Source organism: Cavia porcellus, unplaced genomic scaffold, assembly GCF_034190915.1.
Source record: "Cavia porcellus strain 051 isolate PalLab524CR breed Dunkin Hartley unplaced genomic scaffold, mCavPor4.1 scaffold_4, whole genome shotgun sequence".
Classification (NCBI taxonomy): Eukaryota; Metazoa; Chordata; class Mammalia; order Rodentia; family Caviidae; genus Cavia; species Cavia porcellus.
In genome coordinates, this window is record NW_026947487.1 from 106,613,047 (window position 1) to 106,626,315 (window position 13,269).

General features: G+C 44.5%; 1 protein-coding gene across 1 annotated transcript in view; it reads left to right on the forward strand.

Annotated features, from left to right (window-relative positions):
• The window catches only part of Znrf1 (zinc and ring finger 1), a 98,321-nt gene that overhangs the window by 72,116 nt on the left and 12,936 nt on the right, over positions 1 to 13,269 (forward strand). Inside the window, exon 2 of the mRNA XM_003472093.5 lies at positions 10,922 to 11,017. Coding sequence (XP_003472141.1) covers positions 10,922 to 11,017 — 96 coding nt within the window. The remainder of the gene's footprint in view (positions 1 to 10,921; positions 11,018 to 13,269) is intronic.

Below are 13,269 nucleotides of genomic sequence, written 5' to 3' on the forward strand. Positions count from 1 at the left end.
TAGACTTCCAGCAATGTGAAAGGCCAGAGCAGTCAGCACTCTTCCATATGACTGTTCCATATAACCAGTCTCTTGAATGTGAATCTTGTGTCCATTTTCTGGTGAGTCATAGTGCTTGTGCTGTGGCGAGCATGATCTAGTAATGTGTTCAGCACTTTCTTTCTTGTCAGTAAAAAAATTGCAGCCAGTGGAGTGAACAGTGCCTTTAGAAACCCAGAAAGACTCTGTTGGTCTTCGTAGCTTCTCTGTGACACTCTCTGAGTTCGTTTTGCTCCTCTTCTCCTCCACTGCACCTCTAAACAAACTAAAAAAGGAAAGCTAGCTGATGGTTGGGCTTTTTAATAACATCACTCAGTAAGGACCCCAGACTTGGAAGATGGTCTGTATCCGGAGGACACGCGAGCCTGCTGTGGGACGGTTCCTAGGCCAGGCCCATGTCCCTGGCTGCCTGCCAAAGGCCCCTGCTGCCAGTGAGGTTCAGCCTGCACAGCTTGCGTCCTGCCCAGACTGCCTCCCTCAAGCCGGAAAAAGGAATGCTCCTTTTGATTGTAATGTGGACAGTCCACAAATCCTCTGGGACTAATAATTGCCTTTTTGCTTAGAAACTAGTCTTTATTGTTCCCTTTTTGATAGGGGAATGGTTGTCAGCCCCATTCCTTGCTGCTGATTTTATAAAGAACAGGCTGGGGAATTCAGTCCACTTTTAAAGAGTGTTCTTTGGAATTGACTAAATCTGGGAAGTCCTTACCAGCTGGGCCCAGGGAAACATAGGTGTGTGGTGTATTAACAGTCAGGAGAAAGAATGTGGTATTCAGCTGAATAACTAAGCATTGCCTGACTAGACCTATCTACCCCACTGATTGCCTAACTTTTAAATAATCCCTAATGTCCAAGAACCAGAAGACATTCAAACTAGATCCTTTGGATGATAGACAATCTTCCTCTTTCAAAAAATGGTCTATCCTTAAATAAGATATTTCCAAAATACAAGCCAGATGTTCTGGGGACTTTATATCTACACTTTTTTATGGTACCATTGGGGAAACCCCTAAAGTTGCCCAAGGATGGTGACAAAGTGACACGGAGTTAGAAGTCAGCGTTATTCTGGGCCAAGAAGTTGTAAACTTGATTTGCACACTGAGATTTTTATCCTGTATCCGCTTGAGGTCAGGCTGTAAGACTATCCTATCACTGTCCCTGTCCCTATCCTTTCTCTCCTATGCAGCCCTTCCTTTCTGGTGAAGTGGGCTAGAAGGTCAGTGGGAAGAGGACCAGTTGTATAGCCACAGCTCCTGTTGCTGGCAGATGCTTTTCTTGCTCTCCACATGGCAAGGTGGTCGATGTCTTAGAACCTGCTTCCATGTGCACACTGTGCAGTTCTTCCGTTCGTCCCCAGCTGCAGAACCTGCCCTGAGCTCATCTGGTTTGTAGCAAGTAAACAGGATAGTATCAGTGGGTATGCGATTCAGTTTGTGTGTTTGTTCGCATACGTATTTTTGTGTGGTTCTAAGGCATACACATCTCACAAGCTAACAACTTTAAACCACATCTTAAAATTGTAATTGTAAGCTTTCCTCCCCCAGAAGGTTATTAAGGATGCCTCTTGCAAATGATGGCTTCTTAGAGCCCACAAAATACATTATATAGATAGAACTCAGATTTCCATTTTTGCGAAATTGGATTTGTGGATTTCCTTGACTAGGCTGATTTACTAGCAAACTCAGTGTATTTCAGCAGTATTGGTTGCAGCTGGTAAGCCAACCACCCACATTTCACTTGGCCTGACCCCACCATGGGACATTTGCATTCCATCCTTGATGGGTTTTCAGAGCAACTCTGGACAATATTATGAAATAAATAGTTTATACAAAACCATCTGGCTAATGACTGAAAAGTCTGCCTTTTCTGACTCCCTTTCCTTCAGACCCATCAGTGCAGAATCCAGAAACAGCAGAAATATGTTGGAGTGGAATATAGTTTCTGCCTTTTCTGACTCCCTTTCCTTCAGACCCATCAGTGCAGAATCCAGAAACAGCAGAAATATGTTGGAGTGGAATATAGTATGCTTAGAGAACAGAGATCACTCCCAAGAGATTCTTTGTAGTAGATTAAAATTGGGAATCCCGACACCCAACAGAAGAAAATGTTTAAGTACAATATGTTAGGTTATCAATATGGAATACGTGAGACATTCAAAATAGCAAATGTGTAGATTATCCTTGATTCAAGGATTTACATTTAAAGAGCACAAGATGAATACCCAAGTAGGTAGGATTTGGGGGAAATAGTGGCTAGAACACATGCCTGTCTCTTTGATGGCCAGTGCCAACACTTTTCCTCTCAGCCAACTGAGCAGGCAGGCAGGCAGTGCCCAGAGGGAGTTAGAGATCACTAGAGAAAATACTAAGAGAAATTATGGAGGAGGAGATGCTTGACATGCAAGCAGGTAGGAGTGCTAGGAAATGGTAAAGAAGGGCAGATAGGATATGCTAGGGCTAGGTTATAAAAAGTTGATAATAAATGGTTTCACAACTCAGGAACTCATTGCATTTATTTTTCCGCCATGGTACAATTTGCAGTGCAGGTCAGGAGGCAAGACTGCTTATTGTTGTTAGAAGCCCAAGCTTAAAGAGGGTTTTTCTCAACGCGTGTTCCCTGTCACTGCAGCCTTGCAGGTAGCTTAGCGAATTGTGCAGTAGCACTTAAAGTCTACGTGGGTTATGCGTATGTTACTTCTGTTCACATTTCATTTCTCTAAAGCGAATCTAAAACTCAAATCTTTACCTCAAGTTAAATGGAAGAAAGAAAGCTAGAAATAGCACTCATGACTTGACTGCCACTAAGTAAAGTAATGAAACATATAGAAGAAAATTATTTTGAATGTCCTGGGATTTCAGATGTGTGCCACCACATGTGGCTTTTCATTTTTTGATGTATTTCATTTTAATGCAGCCATCAGTACACTTCCCTCTAACAATGTCAGCAGGTATATTGTTAACTATAGTTTAGCATTTGTTTGCAGGGTATTTTTTTCCTCTTTCTAGTTGAGGTAAAAATTATAGACAACATCTCAAATCTGAAGTATATGTTTGGTGAATTCTGACAAATCCATGCATGGTTGTGACCTATTCCTTCTCTTGATAAGGAACATTTTTAGCACCCTAGAAGGTTCTTTTATCACCTTCTCAGTTAACCTTTGCCCCAGACTCCTGTCTTCTAGAGACAACCATTGTTCTGATATTTTTCCAATAGTCGACTGGTTTTGCCTTTTTAGTGATCGTCATCAGTGTTGCATGTATCAGCAGCTTGCTATCTTTCTTAAATTTTTTTTTTTTTCTTTTTGAGACAGGATTTGCTGTGCAGTTCAGGCTGTCCTTGAGCTCACATTGTAGCCCAGGTTGATCTCAAACTTGCAAGGCTCCTCCTACCTCATCTTCCTGAGTGCTAGGATTACAGGTGTGTGTCACCACACCTGGCTCCGCTCACTGCCTTTTATTGCTGAGTATTTTTCTCTTCCATGAATGTACCATAGTTTTATCTATTCTTAGTGAATAGTTGGGCTGTTTCCAATTTTGACTTACTATGAGTAAGCTGAGATGGCATGTGTTTTCATTTTTAGGGGGAGTAAATACATAGATGAGAAATTGCTTAGGTCTTAGGCCATATACAGTATTATTTATTTTCTAAGGCATTACCTGAACTTTTTCCAAAATGACTATGTTATTTTATATTCCCTTAATAATACACAAGAGTTCCATATGCTCCACTTGCTCATCATTATTTGGTGATACCAGTTTTAAATTTATTATTTAGCATTTAATAGATATATTAGGATTCTCAAGAGTAGCAGAATCAAACTGGGTATGATGGCACATACCTATAATCCCAGCACTTGGGAGGCTGAGGCAGGAGGAACGTTGTAAATTTGAGACCAGTCTGGGCTACAAAGTGAGCTCAAGGCCAGCCTGAACTGCATAGCGAGACCCTGTCTCAAAAAGACAAAAACAAAACAAAACAAAAAACAAAAAAACCAAAATCAGTCAATTATTATCTTTCTTCTCTCCTCTCTCTCTCTCTCTCTCTCTCTCTCTCTCTCTCTCTCTCGTGTGTGTGTGTGTGTGTGTGTGTGTTTGTGAGAGAGAGAGAGAGGAGTTCTCTCACCTGACTGTGTGACTATAGAAGCTGAGAAAGCCCCATTGCCATCTCCAAACTGGAGACAGGAAACCCAGTGAAGTCTTTCTGGCCTTGCCAAAGGCCTGAGAACCAAGAAAACTGATAGTGTTAAGTCCCAGTGCAAAGGCAGAAGACCAGTCAGTGCCCAGCTCAAGCAGTCAGGCAAAGAGAATACAAAATCTTCTTCCACCTTTTTTTGTGTTCAGGTCCTCAAGAGATTAGATGAGACCTAGTCACATTGGGGAGGGTGATATGTGTAGTCTGTGTATCCCAATGCTAACTTCATTTGGAAACACCTCTATGGACACATCCTGAAATATTTAGCCAAATGTCTGGGCATCCCATCACCCAGTCAAGTTAACATTCAGAGCTGCTACAATACAACACATATAGAGTTAATTTTGTCAGTATGACTCTTTTAATATCTCCTTGGGGCTCCTTGGAAACAGGTGAACCCCCAAGGCCCCATAACAGAACTGCAGAGACCAAGTTCAGAAGAGGGGTATTGAAAGAGGCAACTGAATGCTTGGGCCTTTCTCCAGCCTAGAATGTTCTTCAGGAGATCCTGGTTCACACCTCAGCAACTGATAAATTATATGTGGACTTTTAATTACATGAGAGAAAGAGAGAATTCATATGTGTCTTTGTGGATAAAGAATCTGGTACCTCCAGGATAGAAACATAAAAGAAAACCATCCCATGCTGTCCCCTTGATCTATTTGTAATAAATCTCATTTAATAAATTAAATTAAAGTCGTATTCTGTTGACTGACATTAAGCACCACAGGATGTGACAGGGAATGATCAAGGCCAGCAACCAGGAAATGGACCAGTAAGGACAGAGTCCAGGTTGACGCTCTCAGAGCTGCAGGCTACAGGAATCTCCATTACTCCTCTCCCCACAGACAGGAGGCTCCACCTCAGTGGTCAGCTTGCTTTACTCTGGTTGCTTCTTTTGATTCCTCTACCTTTAGGTGATCCCAGAGACAGGCAGAACTGGGACAACCATTAAAATAGTGCATCAGCATGGGGAGGGAGAAGGGGAGGGTCGGGAGAGAAACTGGAGCAACATGCAGCCAGCACATGGTCCTGCCCAGAAAATCAGGTCTTAAAGGAGAAGGGTGCGGTTTTGGAAAGTGAAAGAAGTGTATCAGTCCAGAACACATGAAAACTCTTAAGTTAAATTCAGGATAAATGTGGTAATGGGTTGGAAGAATTCTTGTAACTTGAGCAGGTCAGTTTGTGATGCATGTATTGTGCACAAATATCCTATCCTCAGTTGCTCCTCAGTCAGACAGGAAAGATCTGGATGATGGTCTAGAAGCCCTGTTAACCTGACTGAGGAAGATGCCTTAATGCACATGACTGCGTGAACATTTTCAGGGTCACTGTCAGCTCACCTGCCAGCGTGGTGAGCATTCCCCTTTGACCTGACTGTGAAAGGGGCCACTGCTAGGGATCAGATAGTCCTCTGCTCTTCTGACTGTGGAAACAGTGGGCTGATCTGATGACAAAAGAAAGGAAGGATCTTAGGTCTCCATTGCAAGTGCTCTCATAGCTACTCTTGATTGGATCCTGTGGAAGCATCCTCTTGGTGGACTACCAACCAGCACAGAATGGGGCCATTGGAGACACATTCCCCACAATGTTCTGACACTGTACTTCTTCCTTATTTTGAGACATTAGTCCCAAAGAAAAAGGAACCAGGTAAGTTCCCATCTCTGCTTTGGTCTAGTGGCAGGAGACAGTAGCTAAAGGTGAACCAGTATCTGACTTGGGCCGGTAGCCTGGGCTAGCTGGCATCTTTCTTCATGTCAGTAGCAAACATGTGGCAAACACAGCCTGTTGAATTAGGTAGGGGATCCCTAGTAGAATGGAATCAACAGAAATAGTGTATGTTTATGTAAGGGGTTTCTAAGTTAGGCTTACAGGAGCAAAAGCAGGAAAGTCCACTATGATCATCCGAGCAGTAAGGTAGGAGAGGCCACAGTGGCCATCTGTGGGATCTCCAGGATCAGAAGATGCTTCAGTGGCTGTCTGTGTGCTAGAGAGCTGGAGGATCCAATAGCTGCTCAGCCCAAGAATATGAAAGCTGTAGAACGGGAGGGACCAAGGGTGGAGCACCAGTCCCAAAGCTTGAAAACTCACCGTAGAGTCACCAGTGAGCATCTGTGTTGGAAGGCTAAAGAAACAAAACTGAAGGGTTGAGGATTTAGCTCAGTGGCACAAAAGTGCCTACCTGGCAAGTGTGAGATCATGAATTCGATGGTACTGAAAAAGAAGTAAGACTGATGTCCAAAGACAGTGACAAACACTAAGACTCTTCAAAAATGAGGACATTTCCTTCCTTCCTTTTTTATTCCATTCAGGCCACAAGCCTGTTGTTTGGTCCCACCCACATCTGTAGTGAGTCTTTCTCCCTCAGTTTGTGGACTTACATGTCAGTCTCCACAGACACACCCAGAACTTTGCTTTACGCATCTGCTTGGCACTTACTAATCCAGTCAAGCTGAGCATCATGGTTAATGGTCACACCCCTGTGGGGAACTGGCAGGCCACTTGGCACAGCCTCCCAGGTTTGTTGGACAGAGTCCGGTCTAGAAGCAGTTAGGGAGCGTCCAGAAGAACCCACCTGTATCTTTCCCTTGAAGGAGAATAAAGCCTCTGCCCAAGTGCTGCAGAGGCCTCTAAGGGAATTCACACTGGGTAACTGCAGACCATTTGTTTATTTTTGTTTGCAGGAGGGCTTTTTATTTGGTGCAGACTTCCAAAATGGAGTAAAAAAAGTCCCAGGTACTTGAACCTTAAGATAGCTCATAAATGCCAGAGTGTTTATCATTCCGTAGGCATGTGGGTTTGGAACTGAACGGTTAGGAGAAAAGATTGGGGCAGTGGAGTAGTAGAATCTATCTGGATCTTCTGATGACCTTTCAGGGAAGAAGGTGACGTCCTTATCCTCCCCTGCCCCCGCCATGTAGCTCTATTTTTTGGACTTTTTACCTTTTGCCCTTATTTTCTATTTAAAAAGTGGCTTGCAAACTCAGTGTCTTACACTCAGTGCTGTAGGGTCAATACCAAATGGAAAGCAGAACTCTGTCCTTCCACATTAGTGGATTTCCCAGGAAAAGTGTCTACTAACCAGAGCAAGGGGTACTTCAGGAGTAATGCTGGGACAGCATAGAGGTTATGGAATGAGTATTTCTTAAGGCCCTTGTCTGTGTTCTTGCTGCCATGTAGCTCTTCCTCCTGTGTAGTCAGCCTGTGACTCTGCATGGTGCCAGCTCCATACTCAAGACTTCCTGGCTGTTATGTCCCTGGTCTGGCTCTGTGTACATTAACCTTGAAAAGGTTACTTAATCTTTTGGACGTCAGTATCCTGGTCTTCGAAATAGTAAATGGTTGTACATAACCCTATGCTTACGTTGTGATAAATGAGAAGACCTAAAGAACTGTGACTACTGATAAAAATGAGTCAATAAATGCAAACCAGGATTTATTCTCAAGTGCAAAAGGAGGTGCTTCAGAGGTTACATAGAGTCCATTGTTTTCACATTGGTTGTGTGGAGAGTGCTAGTAACTGTGCACAGTGCTCTAGAAGTTCAAAGAAACTGTGGAATCCAGCAGAGAGGTGGCCGCTGGCCACAGCCAGCAGATTTTACATGACCTGTGGCTTGCTTAGGTTCCTGTATATCACCCTAGCCCTCGGCCCACCTGAACACATCCTGTAACCCTCCGATTCCTTCCTCGCCATTTAATGCCTCCAGGCCTGATTATGACACCACCTGGATTTGATTTGCTTCATTTCAGAGTGCTTTCATGTTTCTATTTCATTTAGTCATTGCAAGAGTAAAATGAGTTGCCTCATTTTTCAGATGAAGAAACTAAGGTCCAGGGAATGGAAATAACTTGCCAGGATCTCAAAGCTGACAAAGCCTGATTATTGTGCCATTTCCCAGTCAGATAGTATGTGCTGAGTTATCTCATGAGCCTTTACAAAACACTGTAACTCAGAGCAAAGCACCCAGAAGCCCTAGTACTGCTTTGGTTAGGACACAAGTCTCTTCCTTCTGCAGAGTCACCTCCTCTTCAGAGATAACATTTCCCAGCTCATCTGTTTCTTAAAATCTCAGGGCCAACTCGTCCCTGACGGAAAGAACTTTAGACTTGGAGCTAAGAAGGCTGTCCTGTTTCAGCTGCACCGCATGAGTCATGTGACCACGTGTGGCTCCAAGGCCTCACTGTGGCCTCTTCCCTTCTCTGTGCAGTGAGGCTGCTCTGAGCCTGCGAGTCTCACTGTTTCCCCTGAACACAAACATCCAGTAACATTCCCTCGTAGACCTCCTTGGTGGCCTGATTGCCAGCACCTTAGCTTGACCCCGTCTCTGGAACTCAGAAAATAACCTTGACTGTGTTCTAGGTTATCAGGAAGGAGACAGCATGTGAGATGTAGTGCTTTTTCTTGTGTCAGGTGATTCGAACACCTCACAGTGAACATGCTGCGGCATGGGGTTGGCAAGCCTCCCCTGGTACACTTCCATCCATCCGTGCTCCCACAGCCCGAAGCCTGTCTACAGGGGTCTGATACAGCAAGTTCAAAGTTCAGATACCCTGGAGTCATTTAAAATGTTGCACAACTTACTGTGTGAACACAGAACCACTTAGTTGAGAAACAAAGAGCAACCTCAAGTTCATTCTTCATCTCTCATCATGTGTGGTAGTGGATCTGCACATTTCTAAACTGGGTTAGAAAATAAGAGGCTTGGCACAAGGCATGGTGGTGCATGCCTGTCATCCCAACACTTGAGACACTGAGGCAGGAGGATATCTGTGACTTTTAATGCCAGCCTGAACGACATAGCAAGACCCTGTCTCAAAAAATTGGGGAGGGGGCAGCAGTTTGATTCATTTTACTAACTCTACCAGAAAGCCAAAAGTGAAACAGTTCCCTTCTTGTTCCCAGGTTTCTTTTCAGTCTTCTGGTTTTATTACTAATGGACTTGTGTCTGGATAGATGCCTGAAATGCAGCTTTTTTTCAAAGCTCTGGGCTTGTTACTGTTTTCAAGACTTGTCTTAGCTGAGATGTTTAGATCTGTGGATCTTTGACACTGGGCTGTGTTTACTTTAGAACCCAGTGTGATCACTTAAGCCCATGCATTTGGGGGCAGACTGGCCATATAGCAAGACCTGTCTTAAAAAATGAAGTGTCCACTGTGACCATCATTAACCGGCCCCTGAATTTTCTGTCTGGTCTTGTAGTTCAAAATGTTGTCACTGAGAGGAGAGAGGAATTTGAGACTTTAAGCAAATGCTTAAGCTGGCTCCCTTCTTGCCAGAGCGGCTGTGCTGCCTCAGGTCACAGCTTTCCAAACAGATTAGCAGGACGGCCCCTGGAGGTGGTGTGAACCACTCCTCTTTCCTAGGACTGGCCAGAGTCAAGTAAGCTCTTTGCCTTTTATCCACTTCAGAAGAAATGTTGTGGACAATCATTATCAGCATCAAATAAAACCATGTATGAAAATTTTTATCAAAAAGTAATGAGTGAAACCTTTCCACAGTAGTTAGATGTGTGTCATATTAACAAAGTCCAGACAGGGATCGTAGTCACAAGGAGGGAAGCTGTGATGTGCACAGTTGATGTGCACAAGTAAATCTGTAGCTTTTCAATGGCAGTGGATCTTTTTTGGTAGAATTTACGTGGAAAAGAATTGACCCATTTTTAAGGGCTAGGGATTTAGTTCAGTGGCATAAACTCCTGCCTGGCAAGTGTGAGGTCGGGAGTTCAATCCCCCCCCCCAAAAAAAACTGACCCATTTTAAAATAAATGGAAACGATTGGAAATAGTTTATCTGCTCAGGTGTGGTGGTGTGCACCTGTGATCCCAGCACTTGAAAGGCTGGGACAGGAGGATCACCATGAATTTAAGGCCTGCCTGGGCAACCTAGCAAAATTGTCTTTAAAAAAAAAAGTTTATCTGTGTTATATTTTTAAAAATAGATCAAAGGACTAGGTTTGCCTAATGGGAACTCAGGATTCTTAACCAGTACTGATGTGACACTGAGGAAACTCTGGGTACATAAGCAGTGTAAACTTCCCTGGGAACAAAACCATGGTGCACCATACCCTGTGTTTACCCGGCACCAGAAACAGCAGTTTTGCTTGGTGGCATTTGGGAACATGCTGGCTGGTGGGCCACCCCACCTCTGAATTCTCAAAGCCAGCTCCTAAACCACATGCGCGGGTGAGGGACAAAAGTGGTACCAGGAGAGTGGATGACGAGACAGGCAGGGTGAAGGGTGGAGGTACTGCTGACTGTACCGATTTCTGATTTCTCCCGGGTGATCCTGGCAAATGATGTGAAGGCTGTGAGGGAAAAGGTATTAAACTGTCTATTATTCGAAGGCAGATTATTCAGCTGCCATGATTCCTATTCCTATTGTCCACTAAACCCCACTGAGAAAGGAGCTAAAAGAAAATTAAACTCAAATCAGATGTGAGTGACTTCTGTTAAACATTTGCTATGGGTGTACTATAGGAGAGCCCTAGTGAAAACCAAGTCATAGCCTGTGACAAAAAGGCACAACCTTGATGACTTCATGAAGGATGAGATGGGTCTAGGGTCTGTCAAAATTGTCCTAGTCCATGCTGATGCTGCCCCACACAGCTGTTGTTGTTTGAGTATGTCCACATCTATTATGGCTATTTCAGGTTTGAAGACCATAAATGCCATTCTATTTTCCTGTCTTTCAGGTTTCAAGTGCCCCATTTGCTCCAAGTCTGTGGCTTCTGATGAGATGGAAATGCACTTTATAATGTGTCTGAGCAAACCTCGCCTCTCCTACAATGGTAAGAGCTAGGCCTGCCCTGTCTGCCTCCTGAGCTCACTGTGGGGGGCTGGCTAGGTCTGTGGGGAGTGTCAACTGAGGGACTCTGTAGAGAGTTTCACCCACCTTGTGCCACAGATGTCTGCCAGGCGCCAAGGATAGAGGGGCTGAGAAAACAGACCATGTCCTGTGCCTACCATTTCCATGGACCCTGGTTGAGAGACATGGCCATTCCTTCACCTGCTCATGTTCCTGTCTGTGGTAGGCCTCAAGTACCATCATACAGTGGAATGTTCCTCCAGGATGAAGGGCAGCCTTGTGCTGGTGGTGCCCATAGTCCTGGGAAGGCTAGTCACCACCTCCTGGCTTTGCAACTCAACTAAGCATTTGATTGAGCCCTCAACTCTTTAGCAGAGAGTTTAGGAAATGGAGTGTGAAACTCTTTGGGAATTAGATGTTGACAGATGGCCTCACTGCTCCACCAGAGCTACCTTGGAGGAGCCTCAAGACTGAACAGTGAATAATCCTGGGGTCTAGGAATTCCGTGACACGCAAGCCACACCAGTATGACATTCAGAGACAAAATAAATGTCAGCATCTGCCTAATATGCTGTGGGTAAAGATTTGGAGTCAGTCTCATCGGAGCTCAAACATTTCCGTGGCTGTTATGCACTGTAATCTCAAGATGAATTGCCTAGTTTAGTAGAGCCTCAATTGTCCAGGCTTCCAACTGGAGACAGCAATCTCTAGTTCATGGGATTCTCCAGACTAAGATATCACAGAGCCTGCATCTGGTCAGCACTTAGGAAGTTGGAAGAGGTGAGGCCATCTATAGTCCCGCCGTGGTGGTTTTCCAGATGAAGTAACAGTGTGGCTTAGCCTATGCTGTGGGGACTCTGGTACTCTGGTTTTCCATCCCTATAATTTGTCCAGTCTCCAAACCCTGTTTATCAGAGAATCTTGTCCTCTACAGTGACAGGTATAGCTCTGAGGGCTGCTGTCTGGTCCCTCAGCAGGCTCAGCTTCTTGGTTTATAGTCAGAGCAAGGGTTTGGAAAAGAGTTCAAGGATTTTTGAGTCTGAGGACTCATTTATCCTGACAGTGGATATTTCCTGGGGACACTCTCCTCAAACAAAATAAGACAGACCTTCCTACACATGCCAGCATCAGCCTAGGGGGGACTCATTATTCTGAGGTGACCCTGGGGGTACCAGTCTTATGAATTAAATCTGCTTTGTTCTCCTAAAAACATATTCTACAACAAGTTGCATATCCTTTATCTGAAATGCTTATGACTAGAAGTGTTGGGGATAGTCGCCCAGATGTTACCAGTTGAACATTTCTAATTTGAAAATCCAGAGCTGCGAGTGTCATGTTACCACCCAAAAAGTCTCAGGAACTGAGGGTGTAGCTCAGTGGTAGAGTGAGAGTGCTTGCCTAGCATGTACAGGACAAGCTAGTGTGGGTTGGTTCAGTGCCCAGCACCCTTACCCCCAAAACTTTAAAAATTGAGATTTCAAAGCATTCTCACTCTACCACTGAGCTACACCCTCAGTTCCTGAGACTTTGGGTGGTAACATGACACTCGCAGCTCTGGATTTTCAAATTAGAAATGTTCAACTGGTAACATCAGGGCAACTATCTCCAAATCGCAAACACTTCTAGTCATAAGCATTTCACAGTTCAGATTAGGGCTGCTCACCCCATATTCTTATGCCTCTTATTTCATGATCAAAGGATTCCCACTTAAGGGCAGGTATGTCACCTACCTGTCTCAGCTACCTGCAGTCTCATAACCTCTGCTCTGCAGTCTCATAACCTCTGCTCAGGTTAGGGAGCAGCAATGAGACAGGTTATGGTCTTGTCTCTGTCCCTGGTGTTTCCTTCCCTTTTATATTCTGCTTGATGTTCAGAAGCCCCTTTCCTCCTGAGTGAAGAGTCACCCAGAAACCTGCCACCATGCCCCTTTATCTGTTGTCACGTTTGCTCTATGCTTCCCGTGCTCAAGCTCAGCTTTGTTCCTGTTGGCCATCTCTGCCTGGGACAGTGGAGGGAAAGTCATCTTCCCTGTGTCTCACGGCCCTCCCCAGCTATAGCTTCAAATGCTGTATTCACTTCTATCCCACATGTGTCAAGACTTCATGAAGACCTTTTTTGTCCTGTGGTCTGTTGGGGAGAGCACTCTGTAGACACTGCCTTTGCTGTCATACAACACAAAGATGCCTTAGAAGGGACTTGGCCTGCGAGAATTCGGCTCTGGGTGTCATCAGGGAG